General features: G+C 39.1%; 6 protein-coding genes across 6 annotated transcripts; 5 read left to right on the forward strand and 1 right to left on the reverse strand.

Annotated features, from left to right (window-relative positions):
* Positions 1-177: 177 nt before the first annotated feature.
* PHYBLDRAFT_162485 (hypothetical protein) lies at positions 178-990 on the forward strand (the record flags this gene model as incomplete). The annotated part of the gene is made up of 2 exons (XM_018434634.1): positions 178-337; positions 497-990. 2 exons carry the CDS (start codon positions 178-180, stop codon positions 988-990), a joined length of 654 nt encoding a protein of 217 aa, XP_018297453.1.
* Positions 991-6,765: 5,775 nt separating this feature from the next.
* PHYBLDRAFT_162487 (hypothetical protein) lies at positions 6,766-8,334 on the forward strand (the record flags this gene model as incomplete). Its single annotated transcript, XM_018434635.1, has 3 exons — positions 6,766-6,802; positions 6,988-7,973; positions 8,119-8,334. The coding sequence occupies 3 exons, from the start codon at positions 6,766-6,768 to the stop codon at positions 8,332-8,334; spliced, it is 1,239 nt and encodes a 412-aa protein (XP_018297454.1).
* A 466-nt stretch (positions 8,335-8,800) lies between these two features.
* PHYBLDRAFT_58465 (hypothetical protein) lies at positions 8,801-11,530 on the forward strand (the record flags this gene model as incomplete). Its single annotated transcript, XM_018440329.1, has 4 exons — positions 8,801-9,971; positions 10,056-10,251; positions 10,376-10,907; positions 11,033-11,530. 4 exons carry the CDS (start codon positions 8,801-8,803, stop codon positions 11,528-11,530), a joined length of 2,397 nt encoding a protein of 798 aa, XP_018297455.1.
* A 454-nt stretch (positions 11,531-11,984) lies between these two features.
* Positions 11,985-14,759, forward strand: PHYBLDRAFT_139445 (hypothetical protein; the record flags this gene model as incomplete). Its single annotated transcript, XM_018430227.1, has 8 exons — positions 11,985-12,443; positions 12,542-12,661; positions 12,726-12,929; positions 12,988-14,093; positions 14,150-14,235; positions 14,302-14,357; positions 14,449-14,535; positions 14,613-14,759. 8 exons carry the CDS (start codon positions 11,985-11,987, stop codon positions 14,757-14,759), a joined length of 2,265 nt encoding a protein of 754 aa, XP_018297456.1.
* Positions 14,760-14,847: 88 nt separating this feature from the next.
* On the reverse strand, positions 14,848-17,305 carry PHYBLDRAFT_35065 (hypothetical protein). The gene is made up of 8 exons (XM_018440044.1): positions 17,051-17,305; positions 16,807-16,985; positions 16,353-16,667; positions 16,068-16,212; positions 15,796-16,005; positions 15,561-15,688; positions 15,386-15,496; positions 14,848-15,320 (listed from the first exon to the last, which is right to left on the reverse strand). The coding sequence occupies exons 1-8, from the start codon at positions 17,252-17,254 to the stop codon at positions 14,948-14,950; spliced, it is 1,665 nt and encodes a 554-aa protein (XP_018297457.1). The 5' UTR covers positions 17,255-17,305; the 3' UTR covers positions 14,848-14,947.
* Positions 17,306-18,454: 1,149 nt separating this feature from the next.
* On the forward strand, positions 18,455-18,766 carry PHYBLDRAFT_139447 (hypothetical protein; the record flags this gene model as incomplete). The annotated part of the gene is made up of 2 exons (XM_018430228.1): positions 18,455-18,562; positions 18,668-18,766. The coding sequence occupies 2 exons, from the start codon at positions 18,455-18,457 to the stop codon at positions 18,764-18,766; spliced, it is 207 nt and encodes a 68-aa protein (XP_018297458.1).
* Between the last annotated feature and the right edge of the window lie 427 nt (positions 18,767-19,193).

Below are 19,193 nucleotides of genomic sequence, written 5' to 3' on the forward strand. Positions count from 1 at the left end.
TATTAAAAGAGAGAGAGAGAAAAAAGAAGTTTTATTTTTCTTTCAAAAAAAAACGAGAAAGAATAAGCTTATTTTCTAGGCTCAAGCAACAATCGTTCCGGAGTTTAAAGAGCTTGCCCACAAAAGGTCTGTGACTTTTTACTTGTTTATTGACAAGTTTCTCAAGTAACAAACAAAATGTCGGTTGGTACAGTCAAGGCTGTTCCATTCCATGAAAAAAGTTACTGGGAAGGTCGATTCGAACAAGAAAATCATTTTGAATGGCTCCTTTCTTGGGATGCTTTGAAACCATTAGTTGAATCTTACTTGGATCCTAATGAACCAATCCTTCACATTGGTAGTGTGCAACCATAAGAATTTTATATTCTTTACTTTATTTTATTTTATTTCGTTTATATATGTATACATTATTGATCAATTGATCTTTCCCTATATAATACCCACACAAATATATGTACATCCAAATATACAAATATATATATGTATATATTTAAAGGGTGTGGAAACTCGAGATTGGCTTTTCACTTGGCGGATGATGGCTATCCTCATGTGATCAATGTCGATTATGCAGAAAATGTTATACAACAAATGAAGGCAGAGACTTCTCCCAAGTACGACCGGATCGAATGGTACGCAGGCGATTGTTTGAATAATCTCTTATTCTTACTGAATCAACACGATCTTCATGATGGCTTTTCTGTGGTAATAGATAAAAGCTTGTGCGACACAATTGCATGCGGAGACGATGATGAACAAACCTCACAACAAAAACTAGCACATCAAGTTGGATCTCTTGTGCGAATTGGCGGGGTCTGGTTGTGTGTCTCTTTCTCGAGTCAACGAGAACATGTATGGGACCAACCAAGCGGTATGGGATGGAAATGGAAAAGAGAACATGCTATACCTGTACCAGTAAACCACCCCAATAGTTTGCCTGGTGCACCCGAGATATTTCATTATCTTTACATAAACCGAAAAGTACCTGCGTAGAACTTAGACTAGATTTGTACAGATATACATAGAGACATATATATATATATATATATATATATTAAAGCAAACATAGAGATTCGAGGATTTTTTTTTAGAAAAAATAAAATAAAATAATAGATTAAAATAAAGTACAGAACTGATGTCTTTAACCAAATGTCTGACTGATTCTTCCACCACGTTTGACTTTGCTGAGACGCCACTGGTTTGGCTTCTCGTATCTGTTGTATAAGGGCTGTACACGACAAAATAATCAATATAGTTGTCTTTTACACATATACTAAATAATCTTACTTCGATCTTCTCTTGCCTCTTGCGTTTTGAGATCTTATTTGCGTCAGCCACCTTGAAGAATGTGGGTGCAGCTTCTGACAACCATCTAGGATCGATTGCTGTAACTTCGCGCATATATTCTTTCGAGGTGAACACAATTTCATGGTAAATAACCCTAAAATATTAAGACAGTATAAATATCTTTGAGTTAAATCTTAGTTATATATTCTTTATGCCTTACCATTCAGGGCCTTTGTTAAATAATGCACTCGAAGGGTGGATATAAACTGGTGTTCCTTCCAAAAGTGTCTTGTACCCCTCTTGAGGATCTTTCTTTGCCGCATTTCTAAAATAACCTGACACCAAAGCACGACAGACCTTGGCATAGTTGCGACCACAGGAAAGAATATCATGCTTGTATCTATAATTAAAAGTGATCGCAATTAAATAATCAAAAAAAAATCCAAAGGCAAAAAAAAACAAAAAAAAAAACAAAAAGAAGGGGAGACGTTTGCTTACCTGTCCATAATACCAAGCAACTGTTTTCGTACATCTTGAGCACGCTTCATACTCCGTGCCTGAATAAAGTTATCAAAACACCATGGGCTTGAGAACTTGCTTCCTTTCCAGCCATTATATACAGTCAGCAACGTCAAATGATCGCCCTCAGGTTGATGGAATTTAGCTTTTTTGGCATCTGCTTGTGCCTGTTTTTCCTTTGGACGGTAAAACACATTTTGTGCAGTCAGCATAGCAACAATTGTCAGAATTTCTTCTGAGCAATTCAGCTCAACAGATTGAATGAGCATCTTTGACAGTTGTGGTTCCAGAGGAAACTCAGCCATCTTGCGGCCAAGTCGAGTTAACAAGCCCTCGTCATCCAAAGCTTGGAGGGCATACAACTGCTCAAGAGCTTGCAACAAATTTCCTTCCGGTGGGGGGTCCATGAAATCGAAATGAAGTAAATCGTTGATTCCCATTGCTTTGAGTGTCAGGACTGTCATGGACAAATTGAGAAGTTGGATTTCGGGAATTGTACTTGGTAGCATTTCGTTTCTGTAGGCTGATTCGGTGTAAAGTCGATAACACTTTCCAGGTCCAGTACGTCCGGCACGTCCGGCACGCTGTCTAGCAGCAGCTTGAGAAATAGGAACCACTACAAGTGAATCCATGCCAAGTTTGGCATCCCATTTATTTTGTTTGACAAATCCAGGGTCAACGACATAATAAACACCATCGATGGTAATAGACGTTTCGGCAATATTAGTAGCAATAACAACTTTACGACTTCCAGGAGGCGCGGGATCGAAAATCTTTGACTGCATTTCACTTGGAAGAGCACTGTAAACCGGTAAAATGATAAGTTCTGGAACATCTGATCCTAATGCTTTCATTCGCTCATAAAGAATTTCACTTGATGTATCAATCTCTTCTTGGCCGGTCAAAAAGAGAAGAATATCTCCTGGAGGTTCTGACAAGTGAATTTGCATAATGGTAATCAAGGCAGCATCGAGATAATCGGGCTCAGGATCCTTTGTATACATCACTTCGACAGGGAAGGTACGACCAGGAATAGTAAAGATAGGACATCCGTTAAAGTAAGTAGCAAACTTTGCTGCGTCAAGGGTAGCAGATGTAATAATCAACTTCAAGTCAGGGCGCTTCTTGGCGGCTCCTAATCAGGTTGTGAGAAATCCTGTCGAGCTTTAGACGTGGTATATATAAATATAGGTTAACTTACTCTTTAACAGACCGAAAAGAACATCAGTAGAAATAGTTCTCTCGTGTGCTTCGTCAAGAATGATAACGGAATACTGGGACATTTCTGGGTCTATAAGACATTCTCTTAGAAGCATACCGTCTGTCATGTACTTGATTCTTGTATCTGGACTTGTGCAATCCTCGAAACGGATTGTATATCCAACTTCCTGACCAACACGACATCCAACTTCTTCGGCTACACGCTTAGCTACAGACATTGCAGCAACACGACGGGGCTGAGTACAACCAATTCTTCCACGGTTGGCAAAACCTTCTTCAGCCAGATATTGAGTCATCTGTGTTGTTTTTCCAGAACCAGTATCACCAATAACAACCAACATTTGATTCTACAGTAAATGTATTATTATTATTAAAAAGTTTAGCTTTAAGCATGCTTTGTCTACAATTTCTAATTACCTCTCTGATGGCCTGAACCAAACTTTCACGGAGTTTGTAAATGGGTAGAGATTCACGTTGTTCTTGGATGGTCATGGAGGTAATTTTACCAAAACTGGTGGCATTGTTAAATGTAGCCTGCTTCCATTCAGCCATCTGCCCAGGCTTGGTGGTAGCTGCGATACCTCTCAAGTCTTGAGCGAACTGTCTCTCTCCAGGTTCTGGCATAGGATCAAGCCATGGCATGTTGACATCTTTTGGTACAGCATCCATCTCTTCATTTTGTTGCTGCTGTCTCAACTCTCTTCTCTCCTTTGCCAATGCCGCACCTGCTAATGCAGATCTGTTGAGTGTACCGTCAGGAATCTTGACAACCTTTACAGGACTCAAGTCTAGTGTTTTTGTAGTCTGGCCCTTTAGGAAAGGAGGCTCTTCTTCACGTACTTCAACATCAATCTCTTCTTCTGTCTCGACGTTGCCATTAAAATCTGTGTCTTCCTCTAATTCTGGGTAATCTGCTGCATTTACAGCACCAGAAGCAATGAGCTGCTTAATTTCCCATCTCTCGGGTGAAGACATTCTTTTGACAGAACGCGAAGGCCCGTCATCCATATCTCCCTTTCTGACAGTATTTGATCCAGTAGTTGGTCTGTCTGGATTACGGGTTGCCATGGCTTCCATCTCCTCTTGAGTTCGAATACGCAAATGAGGTGTAAGATCTTCTCCGGTTTTCTGATCCACATCTCGCATTGACAAGCTAACACGAGAGCCTGCAACAGACATCACTTTGACCATGACTTGTTGATTCCTCTGAACAATATCGCTTGGGTGTCTAACATGTCCGGATGCTAATTGAGTGACGTGAACCATACCCTCCACACGTTCACGCACTCCTTCAAGTTGTACAAAGGCACCAAAGTCTTTGAGGTTGGTAACCTTTCCTGTGTATATTTTATAAATTATAGGCTTTTCATCTGGTCCCTGAGGTTTGCTACGACCGCGAGGGGGTGATCTACTTCTGCGTCGTCGAGGGCTTCGTGATCTCGAGCGTCGTCTTTGATGTGATCTGTCACGGGATCGACTTCGGCTTCTACGTCTTTGGCGAGAAGTTTCAGCTCTTGGCTCTAAAGAGCGTGCTCCCTGTAAACCTTCTAATTCTGACAGCATGTCAACTGCAACCTCTTGATCTTCCTCTCGCTTTTTCTTCCAGTCTGGATCGTCTGGCAATGCAAGTCCGGGGAAGTTTTCTGTCTTGACTTCCAGAGATTCTTCCATTCTTGACCCTTTTGGCTTCATTGTCTTGATGACACGATCGAGGTTCTCGATGAATGAGTCTGAAAAGTCAGCATCCTTTAAAGAAGCTTTAAATTTCTTTAGTGATCCTTTAGCTGCCTCATGTAAATGAAGAATGTACTCGGCTGCAGATGGATGACAAGGAAAACAAAAGTTAGATTTCTATGCATCGAAATAAATTAAGCTTTGTTTGTATTACCTAGTACTTTTTCGCCTAACCCTGTGTGGTTATATAATTCAGTGATGATCTTGTTGATCAGCGAAAGACGCTCAAGTGGCTCTAATTCATCCATTGTTGTATTGAGTGCTGCACAAGATTCGCAGCTTTTAGAAAAAATTCACTACCTTTTGCACACAGGTAACCAAAGTCCGCGTCAAGGTTAGGGTGACGTATATTTGGCAGTACAAGAGAATTGGTTTTTGCTGTTTCTTATTTTTTTCGACACGTCGGAGTATTAAAATCCACGACACACAGATAAAAAATCGAATAAGAAAATGGAAATCTCAAATTCATGCAAATAGTTCATTCGCTTGAAGTTCTCAGCCAAACAAGCTTTGTAGAGATGATTGTATTTTTGAATTATATACATGGTCTTTAACTTGAATGAGAGTGAGAGTTTAATGAATGTGTTTTTATTATTATAATTATCGTTATTTTTGTTGTTTACTCAAGAAACAAGTCAAGTAAAGGTTCTTTATAGACTATTTTTTTTCTGGGTGGTAAAGGGACTTGTATTGGTATGGAAAGTGATTAATTTTGTGACATGGCTGTAAATATATTCTGATCATTCTGTTTTCCTTTCTCTCCTTCTTTTGCTTATTAATTCTATTAACAATTAAACGGCTGATGTTAGTAGAAATCCTATGATATTTTGCATGCTTTGTACTGTTTGTGATGAACCCACAAATTATTACAATTGTTTTAAACATACAGAAAAGCATTTCCTTGCATAATAAAAGAATTAAAGGAGAAAGAGATTGAGATAACAAGCATGATATTAAAACGAAAGAAAAGCGCTGTGAATAAAATTTTTAATGTTAGAACATGTTTCCCCCTTAAAACAAACAATAGTTTTGCTTTGATTAAGAAAATGTAGAGCTACCAAAACCCTTTTATTGTTACACTTCCGTAAGAGAATTCACTGTCAGTTTTCTTGATTTTTAATTCCAAATAAACTATTAAAATTCAACTTCTTTGTTGTATAATTTTGAAAGAAAAAATGCCAGCTAAATAAGCTAAAAGCTTTTTTTTTCTCTTATATATATTATGAATTAAAAGAAGAAGTAAAAGTGATATATGGTGTGGCTATCACGAAATTTGATTGCCGCATGGACGCAAGTCTATTATGCATTCCTGCTACAGTACTATAAAGATCTTCTGAGTCAACATGATTCCCTTTCTGAAGGATAGTATCCTTTAGATTCTTGGAAGTTTTTACAGAGCCATTTATCTCTTGAACCTTGGCTTTTTGAGCACGTCAAATGTACTCTATTAGGCTCAAATCCGGGATTTGAGATGATATAGTTAAATTGTTGGATCTTCTAATGGGGTTTCTTTATCCCGTCGTGCAGGGACCCAGTGTGATAGTTAGCAATATATTCTTGAAGTGTGAGCAATGTGTTAGGTTCATCATTGGACTTTATATACCAAGAGATTCTACAGAAAAAAGAGACAACAAAATGAAATTATAGTAAAAAAAAAATAGGTGCATTTCTGGGTAAAATGACATTGTTTTCTCATGTGGAAGTGTATCTACATAAAAAGAGGAAGACATGGCTAGATGTTACACATGAGTACAAGCAATTTCTGAGTGAGTGCATGGAACTTGGTCAAAGAACTAGGCTTTTTATTTTTATTTTACTTGACTTATGTACTGTAGTATCACTTTCAACCGCATCTTGATTTAATTAAATAATAAGTAAGAGACAATAAAAAATATAAAGGTATTAATATATGTATGTATTTATGTATTTTTAATGGTGTATTCTTGAATAAAATATCAACAGTACTTTCAAATGGCCTAAATTTCTAGTCTATTTGTGGTCATCAACATGTATTTTGGCTTAAATCCCTCTCAACTCGAATCGAGTAAGAGTGTGACCGAAACACCGTAATAATAATACTGATACCAATACAAATTTTAATATTAACTTGACTAAATATCTTGCTCTAAATATCTATATATACAAATATACTTCTGTAACATAAAAAAAATACAATACAAAAAAAGCAATTGTACAATGAAGGTGCAAATAGCACTTAAAAATATCCAGCCACTCATGACGTGGCAAATTTATTTAGACGCACAAGATTTACCTCTCGTTTTGGTTTAACTGGTCTTTCCACAACAATGATGGACAATTTCCAAAACAATGGCAGCGACACCAAAGTGTCCGAACAAACACATAATGATACAGCGTCATCTTCTGTTGTAGATGATTTTCTTTCAGCTTTATTTGCTAGTAAGCCAGCAGGAATCAATGCGAATCAGGAAGCTTCATCTGGAGAGCAAAAAAGCCGAGAATTTGCACCTCCAGTAGACATGGGTGCACAACAACGAGAACCAAACATCAAACCAACGCCTGTTGCAAAACAGGCAGGATTAAAACGTGACAGATTGGCGGATGAGTTTGAAGAGTATTCAATACTTAGTAAGCGCCAGAGTGCGAATCCTTCACAGACAAAACAACGAACTACTTCTGAAAAGACAAGAGGGCATAAGCCAGCACGAGGAAACAGATTTCAGCCAAATAAAAGAGGTGCCCACCAAGCTCAATATCAAGCCAGACAACCTCCTAATATGAGCCACGAAGGACAACCTCATAATTTCGACAGACAACTTTCACCCGTAAAACGCATGGATTGGGAAGATCCAGCTAATTCTCAGGCTGAAATCAGCTTCAATTCTCAGAGCAATAGAGGAAATTATTCACAGCCAGCACGTGGAGGCAGTACACAATCTCATAGAAGAATCGGCACCTCCAATTTTCAACAAGGCAGACCAGGCCCATCTTCTCTTCCCTCTCAAGAAAGGTCTCCTGTTTCGGTTGCTGGAGTGCCAACATACCCTTCTGAGGGAGGCATTGATCGAAAAACTCTAACTCCTGAAACTCGTATGCTTATTCGACGCTTACCTGCTCATATTAAGCACCGCGAGATCGTAAACCACTTTAGCAAATATGGAGAAGTTCTCGAATTTGTTCCGAAAAAGCTTCATGGCTTTATCCAATTTAGCAATCCTCATTCCTGTGCTGCTGCTGTAAGAGCAGAAAGTGGCAAGTCTTTCCATGGTTTTGTCCTCGGTACGTGCCTTTTCATATTATCCAGATTTCCCCCCTCCCCCTTTTTCTCCCCCTCTTCCCCTCCTATCCCTCCTCTATCCTTTTTTTGGAGGGAATATTTAGGTTGTGTATCGTTATATGGTTATTCACATGAACTTGCCTATGAGTGAGATCCATTGTTATTGCCATGTTGTACCGAGCATATTATTGTTTTTTCTTCTTCTTCTTGAAAGCAATGTTTCAATATGTGTGTTATATCTTGAGTGGCCCAACTGGAAGATCATTAAATGGTCAATGTCAGATCCTAAAGATATGAACTTGTTGTACTGTGGCTGTTAAATCTTTTTGTCTTGCTTCTACCAAAAAGGCTTACATCTCTTGTACCGTCTTTGGCACATGTGCGGTAAAAAATGCTCGCTGATTTGATGGCATCTTACGTTGCTTACTTATACATGATGCTCTTATTATCTGGCTCTTACTTATTCAATTCCTCGGCAAGGGTTCAATCCCTCTCACCCGAATCATATGTTTATTTATATATTCATATATTTATACACACACATACACACATACACATACACACATACACATACACATACACATACACATACACATACACATACACATACACACATGCTCACGCACACAAATGTATATATATATATACCTGAACTTGTGTGCTTATTTATCATACCTCATTTATTTAACACTTATACCTTATTATGTACCGTTTAAAGAGGGGGTCAAGATCTCTACATGAATTGTTTCTAATGGTATCCTCGACATTTATCTTTATCTTTTATTTATGTCTATCATCGGTCAACTCGTATACTTGCTGATGTATCATATATATCTCCGTACCCCACTTGTCTCGTACATAACAGATTTGGAGATTTGTCAACCAAATTCAAATTTGGCTCGTGGCTATGATGCCTATAGTGAAGGACGTCCTAATGCAGACCAGAAAGCTAATCAGGGAACAAGAGGCCGTGGCCAGGTTGGTTATCGAGGTAATTATACACAAGGCCGACCAGTGGAGTCTATCAATAGCGAGCAAAATAATACGGCAAATGGTCGTGGCAAGAGAGGAGGTTATGTTCCAAGTTATGGTAGAAGACACAGCCAAGATAAGCAAAAAGGACCATTGGATTACAATGGGAGTGGTACAGCAGGCTGGGAGCAATATGACAGTGCAGTGAGAGGCCCAGATGGGATTTATCAGCATGAAAATACCAACTCATCATGGCAATCAAATGGATATGGGGGTGAAACTTCTTCAGAGCCAATGGTTCATGATGAGTATAGTCCGAGTCAAAGTCTGGCAAGTAGTTTTTATGAAGACTCCTACAGTTCTCAAAAAGGAGGTGACCAGGTGATGAATGGTATTGAATACAACGGCCAGCAGCAAAATGGGAAATTTGATCATCAAGAAAGAAACAGTAACGACAGTTCGAGTCATGGCCGTAGTCGCGGCCATGTTCGCGGTGGATTTATTGATCAGAGAACCTTTAGATCCCATGAAGATAGCAACAACAGTGAGCCGCCAATAATGAACAAAGGACCTCCAACTGCTCCTTATGCTTTGCTATCTTCTGGACAGAGAGGAGGAGAAGGAGCTAAACAACCGACAGTTAGACCACCTATTGTGGAAAGGAAAGTGCAGGATAGTATTGGAAGTGACCAAGTTCCTATCTCGCGCCGATTTGGTAAAGATGTACCCGTTGTGGAGATCTTATGCTGGGATAACGTGAGCCGGGATCTTATCCTAAATATTGAGAAAACATTTGAGGCTGCACATATTTCTATCCATACATTATTTCTACAGCGTGGACATACTTCACGAGAGACTGCAACAAAACATATGATCCAAGAAGGTGTTAAGGCACTGATGATTATTGAACCTAGACACGTAGCCCAAGGAAAGGTATATTTGCAAGCATTTGAGCCAAATGGAGATGGAAGTGTACGATATGATGGTACGTGTAATACATATAAAAGCAAACTTCACTCTTTACTATGGAAATCTAATTAAAAAAATGAAACGCATGGAATTTCTGTAGAGTATGATAGTATCACTGTCAAAGAAGCTGTTGTAGTTGTACAGCAGACATTGAAAAAGTCAGCAGTGCAGGCATTATCGGTTCCATCTGCTCCTTTCCACTCACAGTTGAGTTATGAGGCTGCTGAACCTGCTTCTGCACCTCAAAAAACATATACCTCTCAGCAAAACTATGCCCCCCCTGCTATAGTTCAACCACCATCTTCTGAACCCCCTAAACAGCCAGCAAGCACAGTTACACCAGCTCTTGCTAACCTTGATGTTAACACCCTTGCAACTATCTATGATCTTTTGCACAATCTGGTTTTACCACAGCAGCAGACGCAACAACAGCCTCAACAACTGCAACAGCAACCCAACCAACAACACTCAATGCAACAACCACAACAGCCAATGCAACAACCACAACAACAAATGCATCCTCATCAACAGCAGCAGCAGCAGCGACCACAACAGCCACATCAACCACAACAGCCACATCAACCACATCAACCACAGAGACCACAACAACCACAACAACCACAACAACCACAACAACCACAGCAACCACAGCAACCACAGCAACCACAGCAACCACAGCAACCACAGCAACCACAGCAACCACAGCAACCACAGCGACCACAACATCAACCACAACATCAATTACATCAGCAGCAACAGCAGCAACAGCCATCACAGCAACTGCCACAGCAGCCACGGCAGCAACCTCCACAACCACCTCATCAACTCCAGTCTCAACCTTACCAAAAATATCATCAACAATCTCCCCAATCCCAAAAACGGTCTCCTCCAGCTCAATATCATTCTCAGCGGTACCAGCAACCATCCCAGCAGCAACCACCACAGCAGCACCCTCAAAAGTATTTACCGCAACAACCCCCAACCCAACCACAAAAGTATCAAACCTATCGAGACCCTCAGCCCTCTCACCCACCTCAATCTCAACAGCAACAACAACAACAAAAGCAACCATCTTATCAGCAGCAGCAACCATCTTATCAGCAGCAGCGCCCAGCGCAAATCCAACAAACTTACCAGCAACCTCAACAATCTTCTTATAAACCCCAGCAATCGGCAATACAGAGCCCACCTCCTACGCCTTCTGTGACCCCTGGTCCTGGGCCTATTTCAAAGGAATCCTTACAACAACTTTTGTCGAGTTGGAGCGCTGGGGGTGTTGGGGCACTTTTAGCCTCTACAAATGCTGTTAATCAACAGCAGCAACAGCAGCAACAGCAACAGCAGCAACATGTGGTACCAACATCAACACACTCTGGGGCCTTAAATCAAGCACCATCCTCTTATGGAAGTTCATCTGGGTACTCTTTAGCTCCTGGTGCTCCGATACCAACCGCACCTTCTACGACGGGCTATTATTCCAATGGCAGATATAATGGTTCTGGTAACCAACCATACTCACAAGAATCACATAATGCAAGGAATAACGGATATGGAAATAGTTCTATCTCAAAATAAATATGCACGTATGCATACAAATTTTGTTTTTTATATACACACTGTGTTACTATTTTATATGTGTATATAAATATAAACATTCGTATATACCAAATATGTTATTTTGATGTGGCTTTAATAGTAAACAGAAGTTATACATAGTTTTCATTAATAATAATAACAATAAAGTACAAAATACGAAACATCGTTTCAATTTATTTTTCTAAAAAATAATAATAACATTTGGTATATAACTATGCTGGCTAACAGATAATTTAACGCAATTGGGCAATATATAAAAGCACATTTCTTGTTTCCGAGTATTCTCAAAGCATGTTCTGCGCTCTTATTAAGTTGGAATCCATTTCTTGAGATTCAGTAATGTACCCGACAACATAATAATTGATTGCGTGTCACATTAATGACTTGACATGCCAATTCTCCATTAATGAATTTCCATCTTTCCTCCCTCATCATGGTAAAGCGCGCAGCCAAGAGAAAAAAGACTTCTCCTACGGATTCTACAACCACAAATAAAAATAGTGATAGTGATTTTGAAGACCAACCACCTACAAAACGAATCACTAGATCGCAGTTAAAGCAGGTTTCTTCCGATTCTTCTCCTCAACTCTCTAATCCAATCAAGAGCTCCAAAACAAAAGCTACTCCCAAAGGCGAAGATATAGATCAACCAAAGCCAGTGACTAAAAAGCAGAAAAATACTGCAATTATTGAACCAGAAGAACCCAAGGAGTCTTCTTTGTCTGCCAGTGAAACTTTCGAAGATTTACCTTCTCAGCTATCAGACAGAGAATGTGATGAAAGTGATAGTGATAGTGAAGGGGAGGGTATTGACTGGGAAAATGTAGAACTCCCGGACGGTTATTTGCAGGAAAGGCTTTCTCAAGGACGTGTCTACAATGATGTTGAAGTTGTATTTGAAGCTCCGCATCCTATGCATAGGTAAGCATACAAAAAAAAGACTTTGAAATTGGAAACAAATATAATGTAATATTTTTGTATTGTAGAAAGAATGCGTGGGAGCTAGCTTATGAGCGTATGTTACGGGAGTGGATTCACAATAGTCATGTTCTCACGTTGATTGCGCACTATACGATACGTAACAGATGGTGTGCGTCTCCAGAAGTACAGGTAAAATATGTAAATATAATATCAGAGTGTATATATTGATATATCTTTATTATACACATCAAAGTCTGTTTGTCTATCAATTGTACCAAACGATGTACAGAAGCAGTGCTATCAAATGACTAGTTCAAACAATGATTTTGAAAATGGTGTAAAGAGTTTATATCAATGGTGGAACAAGTACTTTAAGTTATCAGGCGATGGATTAGTTACTCGTTCTTACGAGGAGATTTCTTTTCTAGAAAATATTGATATTTTGAATCCTAAAAAAGTAGGTAAACAATCTATTGTTATGAAAAAAACAAATGACGTCTCATTGCTATGTGAAGGACGCAAAGTCTATAGAAGAGATTTTGAAAGGACGAGGCATTGACGATGGAGAAACAATCAAAAACTGCGAGGACTTTGTTAATCATCTTTTAACTAAGACGGGAACACGCGATACATCTGCCGAATTATTTGTGGCGGTATTGAGAGCGCTTGGGTATGATGCACGTCTTGTATGCTCTCTTCAACCAGTTCCATATCGCATGCCGGCAAGACGCCCAGATATAAAAAAGATGTCATCAACAGAAAAAGCAAATCAAAAAGAAGACGAATTGGAGGCTACAAAGGAGTCATCTCAAAATAATATAAAATTCCCATATCGGATGTCCCGCCCTAAAACAACTAGCAGCCAGTATCACAACAATAAGCTTCACAAGGCAAAACATCCGACAGTTTGGGCTGAAGTGTACAACCCTCATAGAGCTCAATGGGTTTCCATAGATCCTATTAGAGGATTCTATGACAACCCAAGAGCCATGGAACCGCTTTTAAATGACAAGAAGAACGTAATGTCGTATGTACTTGCATTTTATGCCGATGGAGACGGCTGTGTAGATGTCACGCGGCGTTACTCTTCAAGAATTACAAAGGCTTACAAGCTACGAGAACGCGAATTGACAAAACGTGAAAAGCAGGGTGGGTTTATACCATGGTCTTCTATTTTACTGCGCTGTATAAAGCGACATCGGTATGGCGAGCGTGAGATTCGCGAAGAGAAGGAGCTTGAGGAAATACAGGAAAAGGATCCTATGCCGACATCTATCCAAGGATTCCATAACCACCCACACTATGCACTTGAACGTCACTTGAAGAAAATGGAGATACTTTATCCGAAAGAGCCAGTTATTGGCTATATTAAGGGAGAGCCCATATATCCTCGGGATTGCGTAAAAGAGATTCATACACCCGAGACCTGGATGAAGCTCGGTCGAATCATCAAGAAAGGTGAACACCCTGTTAAACGCATCAATGCACGCGCAGCCACTATAGAAAAGAGACGTGCCATTGAGCACGCCAAACAGGATGGAAACGAGGTTCTAGCGGATTGTTATGGAGAATGGCAAACAATTCCCTATGTACCACAGCCTGTGATTGATGCAAGTGAAAAGTACATGTGCTGTCTTAAGATATGTGTGTGTAATTTCTATGCTTTTAAATATTTAGGGTCATGTACCAAGAAATAGCTATGGTAACATTGATCTGTTTACGCCGGAAATGCTACCAGAGGGAGCTTCTCATATTCCAAGCAAGTATTTAGATTCACGCTTCTAGTATTAATCTCTAACGTCAGCAATTGATATCGAACTTTTTTTTAGTACAGGGTATTGGGAAGATAGCCAAAAAACTTGGCATCGATTATGCCGATGCAGTTGTGAGAAGATTAATTATATTTTCCTTTCAACAGACATCGATTTTTGATACTAGTATTAAATATTATTATTCTTTATTCTTTATTATCTTAGATTGATTTTGAATTCGCTAAAGGACGTTCTATTCCTGTCATCAAAGGGATTGTTGTTCCAGAAGAGAGCGAAGAGTTCCTATTGGAGGTAAGGCCTTTCGGGATACTTTTGTTTATGGTTATGCATTAGTAAGCGCTGACTTTATTTTTTATTGTATTTTTAAGGCATGGCAAGAGCATCATTACAACGAGGCTACAAAGGAGCTCGAAAAGAGACGAAAGGAAGTATATGGAAATTGGCGCAAGCTAATCAAGAGCGTTCTTATCCAAGCAAGACTTGAAGAAGATTATGGGGAGAAACATTCACCTTGATCGTGCGTATTCTATATACATTCTTAATTTTGATACAAATATTACTACTTTTGCTTTCTTTTTATGATAAAGAAGTTTTTGAGAAGAAGAAGAAAGGAAAGAGAGATAAATATTTATTGATATTTATATTGTATACGCAATGAATGATAGAATGAGAGTGTCTTTAAGTTGAAAAATCAAATGATTATTTAAACCTTGTTCATCTGTGCATTGTAAAGAAGATCGATGAAGCCTGCGGCAACATCATCGATAATAGATTTATCGGGTATGCTGGCAGCAGTACCGTAAATAGCTGCGGTGCTACCATTTCCACTTGAGGGGTCAGCTGCGAGGGCAGCAACTACCTCTTTTAGATCTGATACAAACAGCTCAGCACTTTGAGCCCATGGTAAAGTAACCGAGATGTGAAGGGCAGCAGGGTTTTGGAGAGCATTCAGATGCCATCCACGCTCAGAAAGCTTGTCTCCTACATCATAAATGTTCATTGGCTCATTTGCACCAAAAGCGATAACGGGTCCAATTGGCTCTCCTTTGACATGGAGTTGTGAAATTGAACGAACACTAGATTTAGCAAGAAATAAATAAATTTGTATTTGGACATGTCAGGATTACAGTGAATATATTACCCTTTCTCGATGGTCTGACGAGCACCGACAATCTTCCTGCACGACTCTAGATAACCGTCTTTACCAACTCTCATCAAAGCAGCCCAGCAACCGGCAATCAAGGCACCAGGTCTAAACCATCCACAAAAGTTTAACATGTGTTTTAACAATAAGCGTATTAATATCATCAACGCACCTTGATCCGGCCACACCGGGAGATGCGTAAATACCACCAGTCCAATCGGCACACAAGAAGTATTGATATTTTCTGATGGTTTTGTTACGGTACATAATAATAGAGGAGCCCTTTGGTGCAAATCCGTACTATGATACACATGCAGACAGAAAGGAAATAATAAAAATAACATTAGTTTGGACCCTGAAAGGAAACAAGGTGAATAGTATCGTTCTATTTAAGCCATAAGCAGTACCTTGTGTGTATCACACGAGATAGAAGTTACACCCGGTACACGGAAATCAAAAGATGTTGTTGGGAATCCTGCCTTATCGAGGAAAGGCATAATGAAACTTCCAAGACAACAGTCGACATGTAGACCAATGCTGTGTCTCAAAGCCAGTTTTCCGAGAGCTTCTATATCATCAGCAATACCATGAGGGAAGTTTACGGCCGAACCAGCAAGCTATATTGACAGGGTAAATGTTAAAGTGGATACACATAAACGTGGGTAATTCTGTGCCTAACCATGATTGTGTTTCGGTTAATAGCATTAGCTACACGTTTAAGGTCGACTTTGCAAGTAACAGGGTCAATTGGAATAAGGACAAGTTTGATATTGAAATAGCCAGCAGCCTTCATAAATGCCGCATGAATAGTCTCGGGAACAATCCTAATCCACAAGAACAAGAATTGTCAGCCTATTGGTTTTCTTCTTCCCCATTTTCTTTTTACACCATCTACTTTGTCTTCCACTCTCTTTATATATGGGTGTGTATGTATGCATCAGCTCGTATTATGCCTTTTACTTACATTTCCGGGTAATTGATTCCTTTTGTATCCTTGTACATATCACGATATGCCTTGCATGCCATAATGATACTCTCTGAGCCTCCACTTGTCATGACTCCACAGCCAGTTTCAGGAGCATTGTACATATTTAACACCATAGAAACCGACTCAGCTTCCATACGTCTCACACCGGGGAACACTTCTGGGTGAAGAGGGTTGGCGACAGCAAACATGTGGTATGCTCGGGCTAAAAGATCTGTAAGTTGTTGGCCACCATGATAAATGGTACCCGACACCTTTCCATTCTCCCAATCCGCTGATTTCATCTTTTTAAATCTACCAAAAAAAAACAATATTAATATTATTATTATTATCATTATTTATGTGGAGAATTCATGCATGAAGCACAATGTATATCGTCCTCCCTAATGGTTGTACCCTAACTAAGGGTAAAAAGAGAAGAAGAAAAACTTACTGTTCTAGGTTTGCAAGAACATATTCTTCGGATAAACCATGTTCTGGGAGTACTAATGTTTCGGTGGTATTGCCTTCTCTCTTGACCATGGATTCTTCCATGCCCTGGAGGGTCTTGCCTAGTTCGGCCTCGATTTTTGCTTGGACGGATGGGAGACGACGAAGTTGCTTGAATACGAGCTGTGATATTTATATATGGTCAGTAGCTTATTACATTATAAAAAGAAAATAAATCACAAGCTTACTTTGATAAAATATGCCTTGAAATCCTTTATAGCTCTTATGGGGCCAAGAACCAAGACTTTTGTATAAAACTTGGACCAGTAGTGAATAAGAACTAGGACGAATATGGCATTCTTTATTGTCTTTAGTCTTGGCGCATCGAGTATTTCTGTGGTCTGTCTGAGAATGACACCCAGAAATGCTGAAGGATTTTGGATGCTTGGCATGATGGTAATGATCAGGATAAACAAGCGAGACTTATATCGTCACACTTTTTTATTATAAAGCAACAAGTGTTTTTTTGGTGAAGATATGAAATCCCGATAGTAGAATTCCACGGCCCTTATTTTATTAGGCGTTCACCCAGTTGGGGTCAACCGATTTTTTTTGTGGTCGACCGGTTTTCATTTCCATTTATAGACAGCATTTTCATTTTAAAATGGCAGCACAGTAATGAAGTACTCACCGAGTGATTTCTCGAACGACAAAAATTACTTAAGCGACAAAGTTGCTCGATAAACCAATCTGGAAAAAGTACAAATACCATATATGGTCATCCGAGATAATTTGACCCTTCTATCCACCAGGGACATTTTTCTGTGGATTTTAAAGAGTATAAATATATACTTCATTTAAGCTCAGACGGTTTCCAAATTAGTCGATCGGGTAATTTTTGCTGCTCGAACAATACTCTGTTAGCCACTTTAAAGTGAATAAAAATGAAGATGTTTTTTGGTCAATGACCTACCAAATCTATCACACATGTGCTTCTCTTAATGTGTGGCTTTTTGCATATCACAAATGAGATCATATTACCTTCCTGTAAGAAATGAGAAAGGAATGACACATGGTAGGTAGGCTATGTTGTGTAAATCTCCAACTCGATAACAAGAAAATGGATAAGGGGTGAAAAGTCAATCGGTCTAGATAGATCGAAGATACTAAACAAAGATGAAGCAAAGGCCAGAATTTTAAGCTGTAGTATTGGGTTATAGTTTTTTTTTTCAAAAAAAAAAGAATCGAAATTTTGATCTTTCAAACTGATGGTAAAAAATAAAAGAGTTAAAGCGATTCTGATTGGCTAGTCTTCCAATATTGCCAATCTTATCGAGAAGAAGTATGCTCGATAGAAAAGATGGTATTATGAGCACTTGATTTGTTTTATGCATTTGGACCAAATTTGTTTTTTTTTTTAGAAAAAACGGTGCGAACAGATAACAATAAATCCGGTCGGTTAAGCTCATATTGACCTTTGTTTCATCTTTGGTTAATTTTTCGATCTGTCCACACCAAGTGTAGTCAAATTTCTTACCCGAGAAATTGTTGACATGTATTCCCTTGGTAGAAACGGAATTATAATCAGCTTGCATTGATCCCGCGCCGAAACCCTTCCTCTCGGTTGCTCAACAAATAAGCACTCGCTCTGTATGGACATCCTTCGTCTAGCAACACCAGCCAAAGACATCATTGATCGTTACATCCAAGACATCTGTTTTGCCTTCCAAGTCTCCGGTATCGTTTTTCATGGTATATGGGTAACATCGAATTTTGTATATAATGGTGAAAGTAATAATGCTTGTCTTCCGTAATTCCTTGGATAACTTTATGTATCGACAACCAAGAAGAATCCATACACATAGGAGCGGGTTCTTCTCTTCGTTTTGAGACAACAGTACGATTCGGTCCAAACCGTCCATACTCCACCTTCCTCGTCTCGCATGGTCATCTATACTCTATAGCAGATAATTGACAAGTCCCACAACAAGAATTCTAGCACAATATCACATTATTAACATGATTATTAGCCCCTTCTCATCCATTATATTCTTAATTTTGGGAAATAAGATCACTAACCCATTCATTACAATGACAGTTACTGACATTTTCTCTTCCATACAAAGTCTGTATTATGATAAATGGCTTTCGCTAGATGCTTATCTGCAAAATGTGTTCATGTAACGGCTGTCTGCTATACATTTTGTGTGGTAGGATGGTATATGATGCGCACACAATGTGAAAAGATAAGCAAAGCGAAGAACATGCTTTATATGTTTCCATATACATTGCTTGCTATTCTCCCACGGATTTCTTTTTTCGGTCACCAATTGATTATCTTTATTTTCATATTTGATCAGCTATATTATTTTATTGTGTGGCTTCTCGCAA

The sequence above is a fragment of the Phycomyces blakesleeanus genome, assembly GCF_001638985.1.
Source record: "Phycomyces blakesleeanus NRRL 1555(-) unplaced genomic scaffold PHYBLscaffold_2, whole genome shotgun sequence".
NCBI lineage: Eukaryota > Fungi > Mucoromycota > Mucoromycetes > Mucorales > Phycomycetaceae > Phycomyces > Phycomyces blakesleeanus.